General features: G+C 39.6%; 2 protein-coding genes across 6 annotated transcripts in view; one reads left to right on the top strand and one right to left on the bottom strand.

Annotated features, from left to right (window-relative positions):
- Positions 1–6,678, bottom strand: part of arhgap29a (Rho GTPase activating protein 29a) — a 46,108-nt gene extending 39,430 nt beyond the window's left edge. For 2 of the 4 annotated variants that reach the window (XM_035414169.1, XM_035414171.1), the window contains exons 1-2: positions 6,493–6,678; positions 4,193–4,556 (exon numbers count right to left, since the gene is read on the bottom strand). In XM_035414169.1, coding sequence (XP_035270060.1) covers positions 4,193–4,463 — 271 coding nt within the window. In that variant the 5' untranslated portion in view covers positions 4,464–4,556; positions 6,493–6,678. Of the gene's footprint in view, positions 1–155; positions 298–4,192; positions 4,557–6,492 lie in introns of those variants that run through there. The other 2 variants (XM_035414170.1, XM_035414173.1) reach the window with 2 other exon arrangements.
- A 3,907-nt stretch (positions 6,679–10,585) lies between these two features.
- On the top strand, positions 10,586–25,138 carry abcd3a (ATP-binding cassette, sub-family D (ALD), member 3a). Of its 2 annotated transcripts, none has more exons than XM_035413187.1 (23): positions 10,586–10,742; positions 11,512–11,548; positions 11,754–11,852; positions 12,567–12,655; positions 13,588–13,657; positions 14,603–14,700; positions 15,043–15,166; positions 15,825–15,881; positions 15,979–16,121; positions 16,342–16,411; positions 16,620–16,689; positions 16,977–17,074; positions 17,692–17,783; positions 17,913–18,004; positions 19,156–19,231; positions 19,440–19,503; positions 19,792–19,869; positions 20,091–20,156; positions 20,388–20,477; positions 20,934–21,053; positions 21,455–21,559; positions 21,753–21,809; positions 24,223–25,138. In XM_035413187.1, the coding sequence occupies exons 1-23, from the start codon at positions 10,633–10,635 to the stop codon at positions 24,298–24,300; spliced, it is 1,983 nt and encodes a 660-aa protein (XP_035269078.1). In that variant the 5' UTR covers positions 10,586–10,632; the 3' UTR covers positions 24,301–25,138. The 2 variants fall into 2 exon arrangements, with proteins under 2 accessions (XP_035269078.1, XP_035269079.1); XM_035413188.1 differs by lacking the exon at positions 13,588–13,657 and adding an exon at positions 13,081–13,150.
- Positions 25,139–25,605: the final 467 nt, after the last annotated feature.

The raw sequence follows: 25,605 nt of genomic DNA, 5'->3' as shown, positions 1-25,605 counted from the left end.
TTTTTACACACGGAACTCAAGTCGTCCAAAAGGCCCCAGGGGTAAATGCGAACTACACGCCTCTCATCTAAAGACAACTCGGTCCTATTATCATAGTGGTAATAACACGCACATTACAGATACAAAAAAACAGCCAAATAAAGCACAGGACTGACCTTTCTGTGGTTTCAGATTTCAAACTGAGCGGTATAAGCAAAGCCAGGCCAGACCATCAAAAACCCCAGTCTCATGAGCGTCACATCCATCACATGGAATCTGGTATCCAGATATCCAGACAATGTCTTGCCTTCTCTTAGAAACTCCCAATATTGAGAGAACTTCAAGAGGAATGGTATTACTACCCATCAACAAACTGCTAAACTCCTTCAAACCACGCATGCTGACACAAACCTTGGATCATCACCATTTAAGGTGGCGTGAATATAAATAGAGTTTTGGGGGGAAAAAAATGAAAATCCTACTGGAGCTGGCTATGGCTTCCCTGAGGGATTAATCCTAAGGTTCCCGCTATTCTTACATGGGAAACTATATTTTCAGCCAAATCAGCAGCACAGGGCACTCAGGAACACATCCATTAGACAAAGGGTGCCAACCTCACATCATTAACTGCGAATGAAGTTCCTGCTGCTGAGCTGAAGGCCTAAACGCAGAACCCCACACTTCACTTTAGATGCTGTGCAGGAGAGAGAGATGGGTGTTTGCCTGGTCTTTTCATCAATAGCCAGGATAATGAAAAGGTCTTTCTTAATGTGAGATATTTCCAAGACAAAAGTCATAAATTGAAAGGCTTTTAAAATCACTTTCAATCAAGTCATATCAAGTGGTTCACAAGAGCTTTTATTCTCAGGCAAGGCACAGCACAGCCTTTAAGGCCCACCCGTTTAACTGGCACAAATCACACTCTGAAGACGTTTATTAACCCATGCATTTATCATCATGAGGTTTATTCCTGCCAAGCTCAATACATACAGTAAAACTAAGTAGAAATACTCATTCAAGTGTCAATCTTGATTGAAAATGTAATTTAAAAAACATCCAAGGACATTTAATATGACCCAACTGCAATTGCGGAAAGGTATGTTAATGTATTCTTAAAAACAGGCAGTGTAATGAAATCCTTTCCCTTCTGGGAATTTGACTAACAAAGAAATTCCTCATTCAAATGTTGACATACACCACAGTTAGTTTCCATTAAAACAAATGAGGAACTAACAGGAAAAAAAGTTATGCCTAATTAAAGGGGTATTTCACTTTGGTATAACTATTAATTTTGGCCAGGTCCTGAAAGTGAATGGGAGTCAATTGGGAGCCGGACAATCGGAAGGAACGGCGATGCCGTTTTCGGTCAGCAGGGACAGCTGATGTTGCTAGTATTCACACTATGCAAATACAATGGGGTAGGCTACGCAGAATTACTTTCGTTATACCAAAGTGAAATATCCTTTTAAGGTTTACTTTCAAGTCAGAGGCTACAACAACAACTGGTTTCTGTTTCTGTTTACAAGGCATGCAGTAGCTATATTACATCATTATAAGTACAATAACTGCCTAAACCTTTTCTTTCAGAATTAGCAAATGGTTAATTTGTAATTTTTTTTTTTTTAAGCACTGGTCAGAAACTAGGAACTATGGGCTCATCTCATTCCACTGGCACCCTTTCAAATTTCCTTCAGGCCAATTTTCCTCCCTTTCAAATGAGCTCTTTCCTCTTTGCCTAAATTTTGCAGATAAGTGCAGTTGTCAGTGCAGCCATCAGCCATTTGCCAGGGTTCAGTTGCTAACATGATTAGCTATAGATTCAGCCTACAATGTAGACTAATTCCCTTCTTTACACAAATCCCAGAATCTCAGTCCTGCATCATTTATCCAAAAACCTGCCATTTCCAACTTTAAAAATTATTGACTGCAGAATGCTAATTTAGGATACTGGCATCAGTGCATAAAAATTTGCTTTAAGCACATACTCTAGCACAGAGCTAGCACATAGGCCTATATAGCTAGCACAGAGATCTTTCAACTGGGTCATTCATAACAGGTTACACACAGCTATAAATTATATAAATTATAATACATGAATCACATAAAAGCTTTCAAAGTGCACAATAATTAGCACTGTGTGTTTGTACACAAAATCGCGTGCATATGTTTGTATAAGGATGAGGAAGTGGGGGGGGGGGGGGGGGGATACACTTGAATTGTTGAACACTCATCTTAAGTCAGGGAGAATTTTAATATGCACTTAGGAGTGCAAATTAAAATTCTGCACAGCTGTACTTTAAAGAAAGTCAGGTGAATTCCTTTGCTCTAGGAGCCAGCAGCAGTGTCCCACCTGGGATCTGAACCCTTGACCTTCCAGTCACAAATCTAGGCCACCCAACACTGCTTTATCCTGAGGCAGGGGTCAGGCAGCCACAGCGGCCCCTTGAGACACAGACAGTGGTCTCAGTGACGCTCGGCCAGCTAACCAGCTTACTGAGTGCGCACTACAGCAGAACAGGAACCACAAAGCTAGTCCTGGTCTTAGCCACCTGAACAGCATCAAGCAACACACACACGCACACAAGATCATTCACTCAAAATCTGTGATTATTCCCACACTTTTTCATGTACGTTTTAGCAAGGTTCAGAAACACCATAAGGACCTCACATTAACATCTGGACATGATTACTTATGGGGATAAAAGGTTTTTAATTAAAGAGGCTAGCCTTATTTTACAAGCGTCTCTCATAAAGCCACTATGCCTTCCTATTTTCAGTCTTATAAGGTACTGATGCAAGAGGAAGTGTGAAGCAAGTCTTATGACATGCGGCTAAAGACTGCATTTCCTACAAAGGAACATTCTGTCATCCTCGCACCTGCCATTTTAGCCATGTCACTTCTCTCAGGAGACAGAATGGAAGGGCCTTGCTGTGAGACTTCTTCACAACTTAACAGACTGTACAGACAAGAAATGGAGACCACTGACAAAAATATTTGTAGGATATTTTTGATATTTACATCAGTTTCTGATGACCTGCCAGCTTTACAATGGCTGGTACAGAGGCAATTGTGGGTTTCTGTGTTGCTTGGACAGTGACATTATCCCTCCAGAAGCAGCATAAGCCTTTTATTCCTTAAAGACAGACAGGTGTGTTTAGATGCAGCTGCCATGACCAAAGGATATCTGCTGCACAGATGTTCCCCTGTTCTTCCATGCCACACATTAGCTAAACTTACGAATTCAAATTTTAGCTGTAATTATGTCCACCTATAAAACAGAAGAGAGTTTCAGCTATGTTACCTAACCTTATTTTTTGAGCCCAAATTTAAGGATGAGGAGTTGCAAGATATGAACTGATAGCCTATAGGAAGCCATGTCACTTCTTGAGTGTGGATGTTTCAGAATGCAGGTGCCATAGGACATAGCACCAACCAAAATGAGATTTCAACCATTTTTTAATAATTAGAATGTATACACAGACCTCTGAAGGCATAACATGTTTTGCACTGCTTTAGAGTTACAGTAGGCTATATCTAACACATTTTTTTGCTACAAAACAAAACTACAAACCTGCAATTGCTCCAATACCAGCCAGTAGGTTGTCAAAAACTTCTGTAAATATCGAAAACAGCCTTTGTTGCACACAAAACTGTCTGGGGCAATGGAAAACATACACTAAAACTGAAAAAAATATCAAAAAGCTCAAGAAAGTGAACGCTTTAACCTAAGCCCATTCCACCAAACAAACTTCTGAAAACAATTCATACTGGCTATGGTAAAAACTGAAGTTTAGGAAAAGGTTGATATTTCATCAGTGAAAAAAGAATCAACAAAATCCTACAGAAAATTTTTCATATGAAATACAAGACACGTATGATCAGCACATTACAGTCGATAAAATGAAGGCCGTTCCTGAACGCTTCAGAAACAGACAGACCACCTTAACACTGTGAATGTCCACTAGGCTTATCGGCAGAGATTGGACCAGCGACTACATCCATGTGAAGATAAAGAGGTGTCACTGACCGAGTGGATAAGGCCAGGTCTGTTACAGGCAGGAGGACAAATCTGAGCTTCCTGACTGCGCAGCATGACATCTATGCACAGGACTGATCGAGAGCACCCTGCTATCCTCTGCCAAAGTTGACCATTTCCCACCATGACCAGAAGAAGAATTCCAACAGCACTCAGAAAGGTTACGTCAGACCCACCTTCAGAGTGAAAGGCCTCCTTGAGACGCAGTAGCACTTCGGCAAACTTGCGCACGTCGTTGACCAGCTGCATGATGTAGTCGGGGTCCACACCGCGGACGTCCGCGGCGCCGTCCGAGCCGGAGCTGACCGAGGTCAGGGAGCTGCTCTTGGTGGTCCGGCCCATGCCCCAGGTCCCCGAGCCCGCTGACAGGGGGAAGAAGTGCGAGTTGGAGAGCCGCGAGATGCCCAGGGAGCGCTTATTCCCACCGCTGTTGCTCTGCCGTAGCATCCCGGCGACCGCCACAGAGTCCCCAGCCCGAATAATTCTGGCCTCGTTACCCTCGGATGCCGCAAGACTCCAGACCGAGGAGAGCTGAATCTGCTGTAAAGAGAACCTTTTTCAGAAAAGGGAACTATACAGGAGGAACAGGAAGTGCAGGCATTGCTTCACTGGGAAAAAAAATATACACCCCACATTTCCAGAGACCGGGTGCCATGTGTCAGAAAACCACATCTGACCTTTTTTTTTCCCAAATTATGAAAATACAAAGCATACACATAAAAATGACTGCTTGCTTTCATTTTACAAGTGGAAATCACTATGGGTTGTTATATGGGTTGTATCACGTGAGGCAGCTCATGGTAACAAGGCGTCAATACTTGAAGCGTTACAGACGCCCTGTCTGCTGGAGATCTGTGGTATGATAAACGCTTAAAAGGGATGTCAAAGCCACCTTTCATTTGGGTGGAAGAAAAATGATTACAGGGCCAATACAGGGTATCATCTAAACATCTAATCTGAACTCTGTGGAAGCTTAAGCTGAACTTCCCCACACCCTCATATTTCAAACATACATTACCAGCACCTGAATGACAATGGCAGGCACCAAGTATCACCAAAAAAACACACTTTGAAATTATGTGAATACCTGTTCAGCCGTACCAACTAAAAAAACATTTCAGTCATCGTGCTAAAATGCCAAATACACCAATTCCTGTAACAAGACTAAACTGCATACGTCTGTGAAGAAACAGATCAAGATAAAGATGGCTTCGTTTATAACATGCTAAAGAGATAACGATATGTTTCTTGCATCCGGATACTGCAACACACAATGACAACGTGCGCATGCTTTCCCTGGTTCATCCATGGGTGATACATGGTTTTAATGAACTGATTTATCAGTTTATAGAGAAGGTTTACACGTTTTAATATTTCAATCGGCGTCTAGTTTTCTTCCAAATAAAACACCAAATCAATAATACATTCAACGCAAACATTTTTGGATTCGTAATATTGTAGAGATACCCACTTATTGCAAGCATTGCACAAGACTAGAATTTTTTCTGGATATCAGTCAAGCGTCAAATATAACTGATAGATTAGTTCGGATGTCAGGAAAAAAACAATGCATTTTAAAGTACAATTCTAAAAAGTCAAATAATTACAGAAAGTTTTTATTTTAAAGAGAAAAATGTAGCCTAAACCATGTGGTCGGTCCAAAGACCCCATTATGACCACATGTTCAATCATACCACCCCAAACTACATCTAAATCGGATTAGCAAGCGAGTAATTAAACCTGCTGGAAACAAGGTGACCGATGTCCCTTCAAGCAAAAAAACATGCTTACATGGGAATATTCTCCAACACAATAATTGTCGTTTATAAGCTTATCGACGTATTTTTTAAATATAAATGAAGTAGGCTATATAGTTAACTACATTTACGAAATAATCGATTGCCCCGGTCGGCCTTTAAATAACTAATTCCACACATTAATTTCAACAATGGTCAACGCGTTTGGTAACAAATAATGTTACAACGTGTAAACTGCAACACAATTCACGCAGCTGGTCATATAGCCAGTGCTGACATCCTCAAAATAAACCAGAATGAAATCACAGTCCGCAACTAACGTTACGTCATTCGATCGTAGAAAACTTGTTTTTCAAACAAGTTTTAGATTACATCTGTTGCTGTTTTTGCACATTCATTTCCATGCAATTTCTTAGAATCATCCAGTTGAGCATAATTTCATGTTTGTTCCACGTCGGTCCTGCAATTATCGATAACTACAGTAATACTCGTACAGCTGATGCACCGTGCTGTAGGCTACATCACAAAATTCCATTCTCCAAATTTTTTGAGTAAATGTTCCTTCAAATATTTTGAAACGCACAGATTAAACTAGAGAGTAAAAATTCAAAGGCATATCCTACATATATCGAAATCTTAATTGACTGTTTTGGAGAAGACTTGCTAGCTGGTTACAACTAACAGCAGTTCCTCATCAACTGAATTACAAAAATACTCACTTGGGTTATAATCCTGTAACATCGCACTTGAGAGAAAATCCCCCCCAAAAAACGGTCGTTTAAGGAGTGCTCATATATCCACGTTCATAAATCCGCCTGTTGTAGCTAATAATATGACTGTTTCACTTTTCGCGCAGCAACCTCATACTTGCTAAAAATTTGGAACCGCCGTTCGGTCTACGGCAACATTCTCCGCCCTCTGTCACATGACGCACCAGAAAACTTCTAATTGGCTATATAGAAACAGGGGAAGGAAAGATTTCATCCTGCTTCCCTCCCCTTAACAACAGGTGTTAGCTGTTGTCATGTCTCTGTAAAACCTGTAATTTTGTGATGAGCCCAATTTTCTTAGCGGTCTTTTTAATTGCTTAGTGAGTACAATATGATTTTTAAAAGAAAATAATCCTACTTTTAACAGTCCACATATTAAAAGATCGCTTTCGTTAGAAAGGTCAAGATGGCCAGATTGCTTGAGGACTATTTTTATAAGGTCTGTGTTGAGGAATCAACTTTAAAACGTGATTTTAAAATACTTAAAACACTAAGAGAGGCGTGTCTAAACTAAAATGAAATATTAGCATATAATTTCTCCCCTGAAAAGTATGCATTGGCGATGATGATAGATCTAATAGTATATGTATATGTACACATTACACACACTAGCCTACAGTAAACACATAAACAAGTAGCCTAGACTTGAAAGTTTTGAATACATTATTGGAAACTGTTTAAAGAACTTCCTTTAAATGCTGTCATTTTAATTCACATGTGATGTACTATTAGGGCACTTTTTCAGGAAATATGTGGTCCTAGGGGTTTTATAATGTATGGCTGCTTTCCTCAGTCATACATTATGGCTCAAATATACATTTCAGAAAGATTCTAGCCCTTTAAATTGGATCAGTTCCGGTGATTTTTGGCTAGCAACAAAGTGAAACTGATATATGTAAGAAGAAGGGAAGATGCAGAAATGATTGTGTGTTTGTTCAGTTATCACCACTACAAGTAGATTTGGATGGTGTAGTGATTAGTGAGATCTCTGGATCATACTATTTCCCATCGTTGAGCTTAAAACTTAGGGTGAATAAGAGTCAGCTGATAAAAACATCTGAGAATGAAAGTTCCATCACCCTGTATCCTTAGTGATATGCAGCCATGCTGGCTTTTTAAAATGAGTTTAAGAAGCAAGGCCACTGAGTTTGGTGGTCAGTGAAATGCTATGAATTCTCAAAGAAATCCATGGGCCTTGTTGACTGTAGTTGCAGCCCTATGAGTTCATAGTGCTGCAGGCTTTATTTGGAGAACATTTTACCTCAGAAGTCAAATTATAGGAGGCATTTAGTTATAGGAAGCAGTTATTGCTGCTTAATGTGATACAACCAGTTATTTACACAGGTTCCTTTTGTCTAATATTACATTTTGTCAAAAGATCCGACACCATTCAGTGTGAAAAATATGCAATAATGGAGAAAATCCGGAAAGGGGAAAATAGGCACTGTTTGCTTCCGAGTTGATTGTCTAAGCCCTTCCCATACCTTGACTGGAATACTGCTGGTATTCTTGCCAAAGCTATCAGGCCCCTCCAGCTCATGTAGAATGTTGTTGTTCATCTCATCCATAATCAGCCAAATTACATCGATGTCACACCTCTCCTCATTTCCCTCCACTGTGGCAAATGTTTTGTGCCTGAATAAAACACAAATCTCTAGTACTGGCTTATGATGCATGAAGAAGAACTACACTCTTATCAGCAATCTATTATCAAACCTTGCTAGACCATTCAATTCCCCCCCCCGTCACAACTTTTCTGTACTCTGCCCCCCAGTGGCAGAATGAGCTCCCCACTCCACTACAATCAGAACTGCAGAGTCTATTTTCTGCTTCAGACTGAAAACCCACCTGTTTAAATTACATCTTGGCTCACCTAATATCGGACTCTACATCGTTCATAGCTTTACTACTCTCATCTATACCCTCCAACCCTTGAAGCATTACATTCTCAGTGTTCATCTTGCATTTACAATGGTATTTAGCTTTCTATGTATTTACTACTACTTCTGAGTTACATATTAACAGCTACTATGGTTCTGACCCTAATGACATGGCATTAGCTACTCATTGCCAACACCTTTTTGTAAGCACTTATATAAGTCACTTTAGATTACAGTGTCTGCAAAATGCTTAAATACAAATGTAAATTCAACAAAAATGATCAAATTATTGTTTTTTTTTAAAAATTTATTTAATTTTTTATGTTTCGCAATTTAAATAATTAGGTTTAACATCTTTACATAAAATGGCTGGGTTTGTGAAACAAGTCACTTCATCTGCTGGCTTTAGTTGGAATACATGACTGAAGTAAAAATAGGGCAAAACACTTTGATAGCCACTCAGGGACTCAGCTAGTATCAAATGATGATCAACGAACAGCAGGTGCAACAGAAAACCATACTGATTTACTTTTGTAGTGAGTGTGTCTTATCAGTCTTAGCCTACTTGTTCAATAGATGATGGCTCCACACACCAACAAAACAAAAAAGAAAAGAAATAAAGGCCACAGTCACAACATGAAAATGGGTTTTTGGCTTGAATTTGTGTATACAAATCTATTTTGTCATACAGTTTTTGTTTTTGTTTGGTATAGAACATAGCAATTAATACATCCACCATACATAATATTCAGTACATGAATGTCAGTACGTCAACCAAAGCAGTGTCTCCCAAACTCGATCCTGGGGCCACACTAAAATTCTAGGATTGCAACTGCAATCCCATAATTTTAACTAGCTCTTATTTTTTTTATTAATTAGGTGTTTTCATGTTTAGAATGATTATTTACCCTCTTAAACCACATTGTATCAGAAATAGCTGTGCATACCATGAATAATACAATTCCTATGTTCAAATTATGCTTATTTTGTAATATTGCAAACAACTGAATTATAAGAGTTTAATTATTTTTAACTGATCTAATTAAAAATTGAGGTGAATGTGTGGACACCTGACCAGTAAAACTAACCATCTGGAAGATAGCAAAGAATTCAAAAACAATGCAAATGATAATGAGCCTAACCTGCAGTGTGTTAATAATTATTAAAGAAATAAAACCAAAGTTCAACAAATTAAATGAGAGTCTATTGATTAACCACTGTCATGCATTTATTTTTTTTAAATGTTACGTCTTTTTATGTAGTTTGCAATATAGCACAAAAAGTACAATATAACAAAGCAATTATATTCTCCATAGCATGCAACACTATTTCTGGCATAATCCGTATTAAAACGGCAAATATCCCTCTAAACATGAAAAGCATATCATTAATAAAATAAAATACCAGCTTGTTAAAATCCTGGTATTGTGGTTGGAATGAAAACCAGCATAGACAGGGGAACCCCAGGACAGAGCTAGAGAACTACCATACTCCAGGCTGTACACGAATTACACTGTACACGCGCGCTGTGGCTCTATGATCCATCTAGTGGACTATATTATGTATAGCAGCAGCCTTGGCACAAAATCGCGCAAAAATATTAATGTTTTTGAAATGCAATTTAATTTGGTCACATTTATATACTCATTAGTATTTTAGTTTTAAATATAGGCTATAATTAAAATAATGCTTTTCAGTTTAATGGAAAACACAAGTAGCCCAAACTCTTTTGGTTACAAGTGAATTTAGCAGGTTATTTAAGATTACTGATTCTTTACTGAATTCTTGCCAGACCATACGCATTTCATCGTGTTTGCCTAAGCAACACATACTCTAAAGTACACCCATGAGTATAAGCATCACTGAGAAGGTCAAAATGCGTAGAAAAAAGTATTATTAAACAACAACCGTTATTGATACTGTCCTATTTCTTAACGTGAGAGAACGGCCGCCAGTGATTGCCTTTTAACGCGATGCTACGCTAATCTCTGCAAATTTGCCGATTTCATTGTATGTTCATATGGTAACTTATCAGGCATATGTAACGTTAATTCAAACATGACATGGTTATCAGTGAACTTGAACATAATTTTGCGCAACACGACGCCTACAGCTGCCACAACGGTCACAACGCCCTACAACGTTGTCATCGGTTCCCACTATCCCGGCATGCCATTCGCTGCACTCTGACCGGCTCGTTGTCGGAAACATGGCGGCCATCAGCAAATACTTGACAGCTAAGAACTCTTCCATTGTTGGTGGCGTTTTACTAGCTTTGTATCTACTCAGACAAAGACGAAGATCAGCCAAGTATAACGGGTATGTGGCGTGATTACTACAGATTCATAAACGTGATTAATTTTCCTCGCGATGCAGTTCACTGTAACAATTGGCCGTTTTGTACCATAACTGGATAATGTAGCTGTCGATAGCTAGTGAACTAGCCATAGAAAGTCTGCTCGACCAGTTTGGAATGTTAGCGGGTAGCGCAGATTACTCCAAATTCGGCAATGGTACCCTTGCATTTAGCTTTTTTTAACGTATTGTGTTGCTTTTGATGCCACGCACTGCACCGCAATGCAAACTTCTCGAAGATGTGCATAATGGATGTATTTATTGCCCTAGGAACGCAGGCGAATCTGTAAAATATTACACCAGCCTCAAGCAACCCTGTTCATCACTGCCCACGGTCGAGCATACGCTGCAACTATTCTCTTAATTTGTAAACGTTATGTTTGTTGTTATATTGTATTTTACAAGTATGTGTGAATCCTAACAATTGTGTAAACTGTGCTTTGATAACTGGTTTCCTGCTTGATAACGGCGTTAGCTAGAAATGTCAAGCATGCACATAAATATTCTGGGACCTGAACGACTTTCAAAGGAAATAGGCAACAGGCCAGCGTGCAGTTTTTAGTGTTGCAATCTCGTTAGCCTATACTTTATTGCGTTTCATTCATTATCAGCAATATGAAACCGACTATGAAGTGACAACTTTGTAAATGGCGCTGTGTATGTATATATGAATTCGTTTGTTCCATACTTAAGTGTATTTCACCTGTACATACCGTTTCTGTTTTCTTTGCAGTAAAAAAGGGTCCTCAGAACTGCAGTTGAGCAATGATGTAAGCTTCCATTTCCACATTTCTGGTTATACCAGTGTGACAAGTACAATGAACTCTTTAACCTAAATTTTAAGACCACAACCTTGCATGATAAATTTCTGGACGTGGTTGATGTTTGAAAATCCTCACATTCATTATTGTCAAGTTAGGCTTGCATTTGCAGAAATAGGAAAGCAATATTTGACAATGTATGATTTCCCTGCAGAAAGATGCAAAGAAAGACAGGGCAGCAGTGGACAAGGTCTTCTTCTCGCGACTTTGCCGGATCGTGAGGATCATGGTGCCCAGAATGTTTTGTAAAGAGGTTTGACTATTTCCTTTTTATTATCATCAACTTGTATACACTGTGCTTAAATCTACAGAGCATCCACAAACTCTCTAATTTCACAAAAACTATAACTTGAGAGACTTCATTCTGGTGGAGTTTATACACACTAGCAACGTTAGCTAATAGGGAAGAACAACATAAAATATAAAAATGGAAATGATGCTCTGAAAAATTCACTAACACTGATGTGTCTGTTATATCCATTTAATTAAGTAATTACCTTTTCTTCATCACTCAGTAATTTACTGTAGTGCTTATAGGTTTTGGTTCTTTAGTTGCTTTTTAATATATTTTAGTGTTTATTGTGTAACGCCACATGAAGCATAAGCATTAGTGTTTCCAAACTATTCTGTAACAGCATCCAATAACAGGCAAAGTCCACATGGTCGAGACGACTGCATCAGCTGTAATCTAAACCATACAAAAGGTTATTGGCCTTTTTCAGCTGATTTGTCTGTGCTGTAAATTTACAGTAGCGAAGTACAACTGGCGATTAATGCTAGTAATTTGTTTGACAGTATTAGAACTGTGAATATTCATCTGTGCTAGCCAGCCATACACACGCTCAAATACACTCATTCAAGTGATCATGTAACTGGATGACGGTGGTCTTTCAGTGACAGGTATACTCTTATTTTGACCTGCCATGGTACTGTGTGACATCACCCTTTATCTGTACCGCTATCACAGTCTGGGTATATGTTCCTCATCGCCGCGATGCTGGTGGCTCGCACATACTGCGATGTGTGGATGATCCAGAATGGGACAATGATTGAAAGGTAAGGCCCCCGATGTGACCACATGACCACACAGCGTCCTCAATAAACACTGGGCAGTCATTGAAATAAAGTGAGTGCCTGTAATCTTAGAATTGGGGTTTTAGACCTGGTCGTAGATTTTTTTTGTTACCCAAATTCTACACCTTGCCATTTGCTTGGAGGCAACACTGGTCCCATCTCTTCACTCTAAAGATTTCCTGCAACCTGCCACTGTGCCCCACTTTCTGCAATTCCTATGATTCCCATTTTTGTATTCTTGTAACTTTAAGCCGGTTTCTCTTAAATACATTTCCTTAATGTTAATTATTTTTTCCTTCAAGAACCTTGGTTAATTTCCAGTAATGATTTCCTTTCTGTTAACCTTAAACAGGTGGTTTCAGTAATTTCTATCTGCAAATATTAATTGCTTTTTTAATCCGTTGCAGTGGTATCATTAGCAGAGATATCAGGCTGTTCAAGAAGCACTTTTGTTCCTATATTACTGCCATACCTCTGGTAATCACTGTTCTTGTGGCTTTAGTTTTGAAAGCATTCAAAGACATTAAAATCAATAACTGTGTGGGCTTTGTGTGCATTAGTTTATAACATGATCCTAGATCAGTACATTAATCCTATCGTGGCAGAGTGGCCCTGACCAGTTAGTTCACAGTGTTCTCTGAGCATATCTGTTTCCAAACCATTGATAGTGACACCATGGTATAAAATGCCTTATGCATACTGCACTTTTTTTCTCCCTTATTTACATTATCCAACACAGAAGGGTATCAGGCTTACAAGGTGCTGACTGACCTGACTGCTGAGTTTCAGGGTTCCAGTCTTCTTGGTTCTTGCAGAGTAACGGCTGCAGTTCCTCTGTGCTGTTTTCCTGCTGCTCTGGGTCCATGCAGTACATGTTGACTGTTTGTTCTTTTTGTGCATGTTGTGGTTTGCAGTGCAATTATCGGTCGCTCGACAAAAGATTTCAAGAGGTACTTGTACAACTTTATCACAGCCATGCCTCTTGTAAGTGGGCCGTTTGAGCCGTTTTTTTTGTTGTTTTCATATCGTGCAATCGTCATGTCCTAAATTCTATACATAAAAGCGCCATATAGTTGTTATAATGACCCTATGCCTAGAGTGATATTATCTTATACGTGTTAATGTAGAGTAAATACTGACATTTGTGTATACATTAATGGGGAGCTTAGTCAGAAGTTGAAATTGAATATTGCTTACCTAAGTAATTACATAGTGAGTAAGCATGCAAGCAGGCCTTGCCTGTTATACTTAGAGCTTAACCCTCCTGCTGTGGTACATGACAAAATTCCACCTTCCTGCCAGCTAGAGCTTAGCAAAAATGAATAAAAGATTTTTTGGAAAAATAATCTGACCTGTCTTTCAAGAGCTATAATTACTTAATGTTTCCTGGAATTTGAATGCTCATACACGCACATTTGTGCTTGATGTAACATAAAACATCATTTTTGTCTGCGCTCTCCTTTAATCTAGCACACAGACTCTCCCCTGCCACAATAGCCTTATTATAGTAGCTGCTTAACATGCTATGGCAAAAAAGCTTTTGTTAATCTGCTGTGGTTTTCCCATAACAGGCCAGTGTGGCTTTCGTAGGTAGTGACTACCAGAAAACTGTGGTTTACTAACTTATTCATACTCAGATCTATTGTTTGTGAGGAAAATTTACCTATTTAAATTTGAGTATATTTATGATGTTTGTTTTCATGGGATTAATACACCATGTGGTTATGAGCAATGCAATGTAAAATGTATTTAATTATTGATTGAACAGTATAAAAATACTTAAGTATGGTCCTGGCAAACTGAAAATAAAAATAATGCTGTATATGGGTGAAACCTGAAAAAACATGCCAGGTGTATCAAAGGCAATCAACTATTGTTCTGTAGGTACAAGTTGTCAGATGAAATGACTTTTACCTCTGCTCATTCCAGATAGCCCTGATAAACAACTTTTTGAAGCTGGGGCTCTATGAATTGAAACTTCGATTTCGAGTGAGGCTCACCAAGCACCTTTATGATGAGTACCTGAAGTAAGTCCTACAGCAACTGAACACTCCCCCTGAAAAATGTGTGCCTTAGAAGTTGCATCATGTCCAACCAGATTACCACCTGCCCTCACTGGAAAAGTCAGATAGTTTTTTTAAGAAAGGCACTATGAAGCTCTGGAGTGACCAGAGCCATTAGCTACTGTAATGGAGTAATGGACTGTAATCCGGCTAAAATGTTTTATAGAGTGAAGTATTGGTTTCAAAAAGTGCATATAATTGGTAGAACAATGTGTTTAAAAATGTGTTTGTAATTTCATGCTTCTCACTGTTATTTGTCCTGCTACCACTAGTGCTACAACAGCTTTTAATTTATTCCCATGCTAGAGGTTACACCTACTACAAAATGGGCAACCTGGATAATCGCATTGCTAATGCTGACCAGCTGCTCACACAGGATGTAGAGAAATTCTGTAACAGTGTGGTGGACCTCTACTCCAACCTGAGCAAGGTATATAGCCACTCTCCTGGCTTTTTTAAGATCTATGCAGTACTGAAGACATTTTCTTGAATTGTATACATAGGTTATACAGTATTTGATGTTTGGAAAAATATTTCAAAGACATGCATTTGATTGAAATATTTCTGAATGTAAAATATGTGTGGAAATGGGTACATTTGGAATTTGCTACGGTACTTGGAATGGACAGAAGTGAAAATGTTAATTTGCTATTTATTTAATGTATTGGAAATTATTTCAAACACATTTATTTCATCAAAATATTTCCTGAACACAAATAAACAGAAGATTAACTATTGGAATTGTGTCTATTCCAATTACCAAAGTGAAAGACACATGTAACTGCTCTCCATGAAAAAATAATTTTAGGCACTGTCATGTTTGATATTTTCTTGCTGGCTGAAAATGATAATCAACGTATGAATGCCATAATCATTGCACACCTGCTCTTTTAACTTTGTCACCCGTAGCTGGTATATGAATCATAAAACCACTTAGACTATAAATCACACATAACAACATTGCTCAGCTGTTAAAATTGAACGTATGAAGTAAGGAAGCCAGATTTACCAGAGACAATGGGTAAACTCCATTTTCATCTAAAAATATGGGTGAAATGAAATTGTTTTATAATGTTTCTGTCTTCCAGCCGCTCCTTGACATAGGCCTGTACATCTTCAAGCTGACAAGTGCTATCGGTGCCCAAGTAAGTGTGACTGTATCACATGGTCTTATTGTTCCATAGTTCAGTCCAATGTCCCTCAAACATGGCATAATGCGATATGGCGTGTCTTTGCTGTCAGGGCCCTACCTGCATGATGACCTACTTGCTGATCTCCGGGCTCTTCCTGACGAGGCTACGGAGACCCATCGGCAAAATGACAGTGATGGAGCAGAGATACGAGGGAGAGTACAGATTCGTCAACTCCCGCCTCATCACAAATAGGTGGGTTCTTACATCCTTCTGGGCACCAGGGTCATCCATTTTCGTGAACTCTTGGGTCAAACGGACCCATTTTGTGCTACAGCTCGCAGATTCGCTCTGGGCCCCAGTGTGTTCTTTCCTAAAGAAAGAACGCACTGGAGCTTGTGACAGTTCTCTGTAAAAAGAGCTATAGAAATAAAATTGAAGTGAATTGACTTGACGAACATCTCATCTCTTGCAGCGAAGAAATTGCCTTCTACAACGGCAACAAACGAGAGAAGATGACGATTTACCACACCTTCCAGAAGCTGGTGAGGAGTTCTGACTCGTATTTCACTCATACCTGGCATTACTGTTGGCTAGTTAATTAAGGTCACTTTAAAGGGGATCTTAAAATTTAAAAGGTAAATAAAAGTCTGTAGCTCATTCAAAAAAAATGGTCTTGTATTGTTGCTAATGGACTGTGTCATCGTGCAGAAAGACTGTTTACGTGTGTCTTGTGTGATGGTTGGCTTTCAGGTTGACCACTTGCACAACTTCATCTTCTTCCGTTTCTCCATGGGCTTTGTGGACAGTATCATTGCCAAGTGTAAGGAAAAGTTATCTTGATTCTCAAGGCTCAAGGGGACGAGCGTTACCTGATATTTCAAAGACCCTTAGCGTGTGCAAAACCTTTTAGCACACGTATAAGTAATTACACAACCAACGATTATATTATTACAATAATATTAGTTTTGCGTGTGCTAAAAGTGTTTGCACATATTAAAGGTCTTAGTAAATCAGTCCCTTAATGTTTCAAATGAAGTTGAGAACTTTGTAAAACTGAGTTTAACTGATGGGTAGGACTATGTGGCTCTCTGTTCTGTTTCTTCACAGACCTGGCCACCGTTGTGGGCTACCTGGTGGTTAGCCGGCCCTTCCTGAATCTGGCTCACCCTCGCCACCTCCAGAGCTCACATGCAGAACTGCTGGAGGTGAAGAAGATATAAAATTCCCTGAAAGCCAGCAGTGGATCATGTGGTCCTACAAGGCAACCGCCTGAATTCCACATAATCTAACTCATTACATTACAAGCATTTAGCGGATGCTCTTATCTAGAATGACTTGCACAGCTTTTTGCATTTCTTTTTACATAATATCCATTTATACAGCTGGATGTATACTGAAGCAAATTCAAGTTGCCTTACTCAAGGGTAACGGGTCGTATCCTATCTGGGAATCCAGTAGAAGGCCAGGTCCTTAAGCATTATAGGCTACTGCACTGCAATACTTATGCATAGTCTAACCCATAGACACTTAGCTCAAGCAAATGGCGCACAAACGCACGCATTGTATTTGTTGTAGTGCTCGAGTATAGAGAACTGTTACAGGCAACGTAAATTACACACACCAGTTTCCCTGTAGGCTACTGGATAGGTGCGTCTGCTAAATAAATGTAATCATAGGATAGGCCCACAGTAGAAATGCCCTCATGGGTCTTACACGATCCAGAAGTATTATGTGTGTTTTAGCTTGTTAGGTTAGTGAGGAACGAGGTGGCCTTGTGAGATGTGAGGCGGCTTGTGTTAGACCGTTGACCCCTCCCTCGCAGGATTACTACCAGAGTGGCCGTATGCTGCTGCGCATGTCTCAGGCTCTGGGCAGGATCGTGCTGGCCGGCAGAGAGATGACCAGGCTCTCAGGGTGAGTTTCAGGGCCCTCCTGGAGCTCTTATGCTTTCCTGTAAGATCGCTCTCTTTCTGGATCAATATGGGCTCAATAACGGGCTCAGTTATGGAGAATAATGTAATGAACTCCTGTTTTATACCACAGGTTCACAGCTAGGATAACAGAGCTGATGAAGGTTCTGAAGGAGCTGAATTCTGGGAAATACGAGCGTACCATGGTTTCTCAGAATGAAGGAGGTAACCATTTGAGCACTGGTACATATGCGTGTGCTTTTGAGTAGCAGGATGCTCTCAGTGTTTCTATCCTGATTGGTTGCTAAGATTCAGGTGTGGTCAAATTCAGTGTGGCTGATATCAGAGCCTGGGGCTGTCAGGGAGACAGATTTTTTTCATAGAGCAAAAAGAAGAAAATTTAACGAAGTATGATCAAAAGTGTTCTTCAACAAACTTGCATACTGCACCTTTAACGTATCAAGGAAAACATTTATTCAACAAAAAATGGCTTCTTTTCAACTTAGGGTTTCATGCAGAGATACTCTGCATGAAAGGGACATGTTCCAACTACATGAATATCTGGTGACCGCATTCATCTTAAAACAATAGTTGATTAACATTCAACAGCTTTGAATAAGTTTGTATAATAAATATTGCACATCACAGTACGAATATAGATTTGCCAACTTGTTGCAGGAATTCTGGAAATAATGTAGCCCACTACAGTACCCGTTGGTAGCTAATGTTAGTTGTTTTAACTTGACAGAGAATTGTAACCACTTTGTTCATGTCGATTTAAATATGGCGAGAGTTACCTCAGGGAACAGGCTACTGTATCAAATATGGCCAGTCGCTAATAGTCCATTTGCAGTGCCAATATCCACAGCTATGACTTCCTTGCATAATCGACATAAGGTTAGGCTTCACAGATTTGCTAACTTGATGCTCTTGTCTTGATGTTTTAAATAATTTTAATCGCATTCACGTCGATGTTGCTGGGTAGTTAACAGATTAAGATAAAATAGTTCAGGAGAGACTACAGTTAGCGCCAATGCATATGTATAGCGAGGAGAGGAGGGAGCCGACTGGCTGCAACATACAAATGAGGTGGTTGGCTGAAGCGATGATGCAAAGCACGTAGTGGTATTTTATGTTTGTTATGAGAGCAAAAAAATATATTCTGGCTTCATTCTGAACCTTTAACTTTAATTAACCGGAAGTACTAGTTTTGGATTAACAATATGGTAATCACAGAGGTTACGTTAGCAGCAGCATAACATTAGCAGCAACAACAAAAATGGTATTGCACGATAATTTTTGTTTGATCATTGTGACGTGTTTTTGATGTGGAGCGTGTGTGAAGGTTTTTTAATAAATGTGTTTCTGTATTTAAGTTCAAATGGACATGCGAGAAAAACTCACCCTGGTGCCTGGAAGCGGAGAGATTATTAATGCGGACAAAATCATTAAGTAAGTTTGTGAAATGCAATGTGTGTATGCACTCTCATTCACCAGAGAGTAATGTTCAGTTCTGTTTATAATGAAAGGACCAGTAATGTTTGCAGTAGTTATTTTTTTAAAGTTTTCAGTTTTTCGGGGACTGTTTCACTGATGTCTTGGTTTTTTTTAGTTTTTGAACTGAGAACAGTATGCACAGGTGGATGTGTTTCTGTTTCAGGTTCGACCATACGCCTTTAGCAACACCCAACGGTGATATTCTCATCAGAGATCTTACCTTTGAGGTGTGCCTCTATTTTTAATCATTCACATGTGCCAACCGTTTGAGTCTCAGTGAACTTGACTAAAATTAAATAAGTTAGTAACTCACAATAGTATTTGAAATTAGATAAATTGGTTCTTCATATCTAAAGTTAAATATGTGAAAAATATATGTGGGCCTCGGTTTTATCACTGTTCAAATGAGTAAGGCTTGTTGGACTGCATGCCAGGAAACACATTAAATTGAATGTGCAGATTGTAAACCAGGATTTAAAAACCGATTATTATTATTATTCTTTTTGCCTCTTCAGGTAAGGTCTGGAACCAATGTTTTGGTCTGTGGCCCCAATGGTTGTGGGAAGAGCTCCCTGTTCAGAGTTCTTGGAGAGGTAGGCGCCCTAGCTCTGTAAAACTAGAGTATTTCTTTGAACTAGCCGTTTTTTCCAATTGAAAATGCTTTGCTCTCTTCACTTGTTTATGTTTGTTACCACATGAACGGCGTTAACATATGTGATCATTTTAAGAATCTCATTTACAGTTTGAACACTAATGCAGGAAACTTCTAATCTAGAGGTTGTAACGGACTGAATTACATCCATCTCTATCTCAGCTCTGGCCTCTGTTCGGTGGACGCCTAACCAAGCCTGAGAGGGGGAAGCTTTTCTACGTGCCACAGGTAAGAGACCTGAGCACAACACCTTAATCAGAGCAGCTGTGTGATCTTTAACAAAGGATAACACTTTCTGAATATATCACATGTTCCATATATTTATGTTAATATGAAAGTGTCAGTGCGCAAGTTGTATTTTGTCATAACTGGATAACTGTCCTGTTATTTTCGAGCCAACCAGTTGAATTTAATGGGCCATTTTGATTTGAGTGAGTGATCTGGTGAATCTCATTATAGAGGCCGTACATGACCCTGGGAACCCTGCGGGATCAGGTGATCTACCCAGACACCTTTGAGGACCAGAAGAAGAAAGGCATTTCTGATCAGGTACATTAGCATTTGGGCTGAGGAAATTCACTGAACGCATTCCACAAATGCAGCTGTGCTTTCTACAGTGGTACAAAGCACATGTACACCGAACCTAGTCCCTACCAGTACTGACTGTGTAGCAGGTAGCTGACCAGTGCCATCCAGGGTTTGGGGGGTTTGTAGGATTTCCTCTAACTCGCTGTGCAGTACTGGTTACTGGTTGCAAGTTCTACAGACTGCATGTCAGTTGCAACTTCCTATACAGCGGCCCAGCTGGTGCGTCTGAGTGGAACAGAAGCAGTTGTCTTGTCCTGTGTGTTCTTTCGGAGGGTGCGTGTACTTGTCTGCACCCCCTCAAAGGTACAGCAGACATTGCAGCAACGCGATAACCGTGTGTAATTCAGGTGTGTTTTTAAGTGTAGTTAGGGACACCTTCATTAAGGCAGATGATCAGGTCTGTGTGCTCTGGAACAGGTACTGAAGGAGTACCTGGACAACGTCCAGCTGGGACACATCCTGGACAGGGAGGGGACGTGGGACACCGTGCAGGACTGGATGGACGTTCTCAGTGGAGGGGAGAAGCAGAGGATGGCGGTGAGTTTGAGAGGAGTGCTGCCATTTTCCACAGGCCTTAGAAATGGCCTTTTATCATGCTTTTGCACCATACTTACTCCACCTACATCAGCACTCAGCCTAAATCAGAGGGTTCATTGGAACTAGTATGTCTGCCATGTCTTTATTATTATACTTTTCCTAGATGCACTACAGGAATTTCATACCTATTATGGGCTATGATGTGTATATTTTATTGTACTTGGGAAGCACTGTATGAACAAATATATTGTGTAAACAGGCAAATTGACAAACTAAGTTTGGCTGAATTACCTGTTCTAATCATCACGACATGCTTTGTTGCAATAACCGTTGATATTTTATAGTAGTATTGTAACAGAAATATATCTGTCCTGCTAATTGTATGGAATTGCTGTGTCCAGATGGCACGGTTGTTCTACCACAAGCCCCAGTTTGCCATTCTGGATGAGTGCACCAGTGCCGTGAGTGTGGATGTGGAGGACTACATCTACAGCCACTGCAGAAAGGTAACCAGCCTCAGCAGACACCTGCACCTACTCGTATTCTCATTAAACAGGAATTTCTTTTTTGGCACGGCATCCTTCAAAATAAAAGCCATCTCGGTTTTCTTTGCAACAGGCACCACACAGATATCAGATATCACTAATGGGGTTTACGCCTGTGCGTGTTAACATTTTACACGTTTCTCTCATTTTGCAGGTTGGCATAACCCTTTTCACAGTTTCTCACAGAAAATCCCTGTGGAAGCACCACGAGGTAAGTCCTCCAGATCGTGTGGCTTTTATTGATGCTGTGGCGCAGTGCCTAAGTGTTGTGGTTTTGAATTCTGCACAGGATTGATACTGGGTATCTCTTCTGTGAGAAAACTAGCCACTGAATGAAGTAACGTTATCAAAATAGCTACCTAGCTACGTTGGTGGCTAAATTCATTGACGGTAACTTACTTAATTGGCTGGCAGGCAGAAAGTCTAATAAATTACTGTTCAAATTTAGACCTACCTGTCCAGCAGAAACGATGCAAGCTCCACATCTGTCTTCAACTCCACCTGCTCCCGAAGCTCTTGCCATTGAATTTAGCTCATTTCTAGTTTTAGAGTCAGCTCAATCCAATTAGATTTTTTCCTTCACAGCGCCTGAACATGTCGTTTGTCCGCCATGAAACTATGGTGAAATAATTTCTTTCTCAATAAATCTAGCTATGTGTACTGTTCCGTGAACCAGTCTGTCTCTTTGATTGGTTCATGTCGTAAACTACTTTTTGTAAACAAAAATTTGGGCTGAATTCCCTGGTTTTAGAATGCAGAATTTGAGGGTATAAACACAGCGTATGGTGCTGGATTTCTCACACAGCAGATCTTTCTATGATTCCTAACAACTAAGCATGACTCATTATCTTAAAAAAAAGGTTACCTACTGCAGCTTTGAAGGGGACAGGGTTCAAATTTAAAGAGTAAAAAAGTCTGTACCAACTGCAGGTTTAATATACTGGAATATTAGTGAACAATGTCTAGGGGTCATTTTCGGAAATGAAGTATTTATGGTACTGTATAATGTAGCAGTAATATCACTGCAGTTTCTTACTAATTAGAATTTTCCTTGAACCACTATTGTGTAGCTGCATCTGATCTTGGCATTAAAAGGAAACATAAAATTATTACATTATAGTTCAACTTCAGTTGCTTGATCAAAAATGCCACAGCTGCCATCTGAAGTAATTTTGCAACTTGTCATGATGAATTAGCAAAATTATTTTTCAATAATCTTACCCATTGAGATACAGTTTTCATACCACTGCCTGTTATTTGCTAATTCAAGTTTCTCATGACTACATCCAGGTTTTTCCTACATCTGATAAGATTCCAAGGGGTTGCCTTGCATTACTTTTGAGTTGCAAAAAAAGAGCTCTATAAATGGGCACTCTGTCTAGCACTGAGCGGCTCCCTCACAGTAATGTCAGTAATTTTGTCTACCACTAGATGGCGAAAAGGCACAGATCCACAAAAAGCACTTGTAATCCCCGAAGGGTGTCTGTCCTTGTTTTCGTTTTGAGTTATTTTCATGCATACATGTCCCTTAAATTCTCCTTAAATGCAAACATATTCCTTAATAATCAGATGCGAATGGTATGAGTCCCACTGAGAATCTCAGACCTGCCAACCTGCACGCATTTTGTGTACCAACCACGCTATTCTTGGTCAAAATACGCAGGTACGAAATGCCAGCTGAAACTACGCAAATATATATATATATATTTGACCAGCGACCAGCCTTGCAGTTAGAAAATAATCATGACGTCAGATGACGAGGATACTAACAAGGAGAGAGAGAGAGCAGCAGACCTACTAAAAAGAAGCAAGTCCATGCCCCCTAGAAGTTCCTCGCAAAATATCAGGAGCAATGGCCGTGCCTCCGCCCCTCAAAACGTCCGTTTTGCACATTGTGCAGTTATGATTTTGACCTTAGCCACCTAGGAGCTTCAGGTAATAATTTAGCTAGTTACAAAGGCCTACATTCCTAGATAATTTTTCAATTGAATACTTTTTTTTCCCCATTAGGCCTATATGATGTGTGCCTATAAGCTGATTCAATTATTTAATTATTAAATAAAAATGGAAATCATGAACAGAAACTTGGTTTTATTCATAATTGACAGTGTTTTACATCGCAACATAAGTTTTCTTTTTTACATTACAACATAAGTTTCTGTAAATACTTGAAAATGAAAACATATGTTACAATATACAAAATAAATTATTTCCATTTTTATTAAATAATTGAATGCAATTCACTTAACTGATGGTTATCAGTTTGTATAAGCACACATATCATATAATGAAATATTAATCATGAAAAAATTGTTTTAAGCAGGCGTACTCAAACTTTTGACTTGCAAGTGTATCATAATATAGCCCAGTGCAGTGCAAGTGATATTTTAGAATCAGGTCAAATGATACAATTTTGCCTGATCACTTCAACAGTCAAAACTAGAATTATGAAGAAAGGCTTGTGTGTACGTGCAAAGCAAAGTGGTGCAAAAGCATGCGAACTAAGCGTTACACTGACTATTGTGGTACTCAAAATATTTTCCTAAGGTTGGCAGGTATGGAATCTGCGAGAAACGGGATACTGAGACTGTAGGAATGTAACATTGGCTGTTTGTTGTCCTCAGTACTACCTCCATATGGACGGGAGGGGGAAGTATGAATTCAAACCCATCACTGCAGAGACGGTGGAGTTTGGGTCATGAGAAGAGTGTGACTTCAGCACAGCACAACGGGAGAAGATGCTCATTAATTCTGCACTAAATCAAGTTGTAAACTAACCTTATAAAATGACTTTTAATCAAGGATAACTTGGTTTTGACTCTATTTAAGTCCAATTAAAAAAAAAAAAAAGTTTTGTTGTTAACGATTGTATATACATTGTCATTAATATCGTTAATAATTTCCGGATAGATACACTGGATTGAATTCATGGGCTAATCTGGAATTAAATACATTTTCACTATATTACAGTGATTCGGTTTAGTTTTTAACCAGGAAAAGCTAGTTAGCACAGGTGTAAATGCAGGAATCTTGTGTGGTCTATTACAGGGACAGTGCAGCCCTGGTCTTAGTGTACTAGATGCTGCTGCTTGTTATTCTGGGCAGTCCATTAGTTCCCTAATGGGAGCAGTTATCATGCCACGTCTGTGCTGATGATCATGTGCCCATGGCACTACGTAGCTAATGATTGAAAGGCCTTGTTAATGGGAATGGTTGGGAGTGCTCCAGTTGAAAGGTTGTTGACCATAGTTTTAGGAAATAGAGTTATGCTCTATAGTCTGAAGGGTTGTGGGATCTGCAAACCAGCCTCATTTTCTTTCATAAATCAAATCAGATGCCTCTTTTCTTCACTTTCCAGTGTAACATAACAATAATCTGTTGTAAGTTATCTGTAAGTTGGAACTGTTCAAAAATAAAGACTGAAGCTCATGGTTTTGTACTGGTAACTGCAATAACATATGTACGGTACTCCTAGGTTAGCGTGTGGACCTGGTTTAAGCTGAACTGTACATTTTCATTAAAGAATTAATCTAAAACCTGTTTTGTGTTATTTCGGTTTCTTCAACCTGCCTCTTGTTGGAGGGAGACTAGGCAGTGGGGGTTGCTCCTGTGCCAGAGGTCTCTGTGCATGTCCTGTAACATGGGCACTGAAACATTTTGGGGCCATACTGCTGACAATGAAGGAAGATTTTGCCGATCTGATGGACAAACTCCTGGGTGAAACGAGTCAAAAATAAGCGTTCGTCTTACAAACACGTCACATCGCCGCAGCACGCTCAGTGCAGTGCAATGTCCCGAATGATCTGTTTGGCTTGTGCTGCATTTCAGAGGGAACTCTGGAAAGGCGCTGCGTGAAGTTTTTGATCTCAAATAACTGGATGGCAACTGAGCTGATGTGGTGTAAACAAAGGGTTTCTGATTTAATCTCCGCAGTGCTGAGTCATTGCTCTGCACCTGGTCTTCGCATAGAGGCCCACCTTGTCTAGGAATGCTGCCAAGTTCCACTG

The sequence above is a fragment of the Anguilla anguilla genome, chromosome 4 (genome assembly GCF_013347855.1).
Source record: "Anguilla anguilla isolate fAngAng1 chromosome 4, fAngAng1.pri, whole genome shotgun sequence".
NCBI classification, from domain to species: domain Eukaryota; kingdom Metazoa; phylum Chordata; class Actinopteri; order Anguilliformes; family Anguillidae; genus Anguilla; species Anguilla anguilla.
The sequence above is the reverse complement of the archived record's forward strand: the minus strand, read 5'-3'. Positions and strand labels throughout refer to the sequence as shown.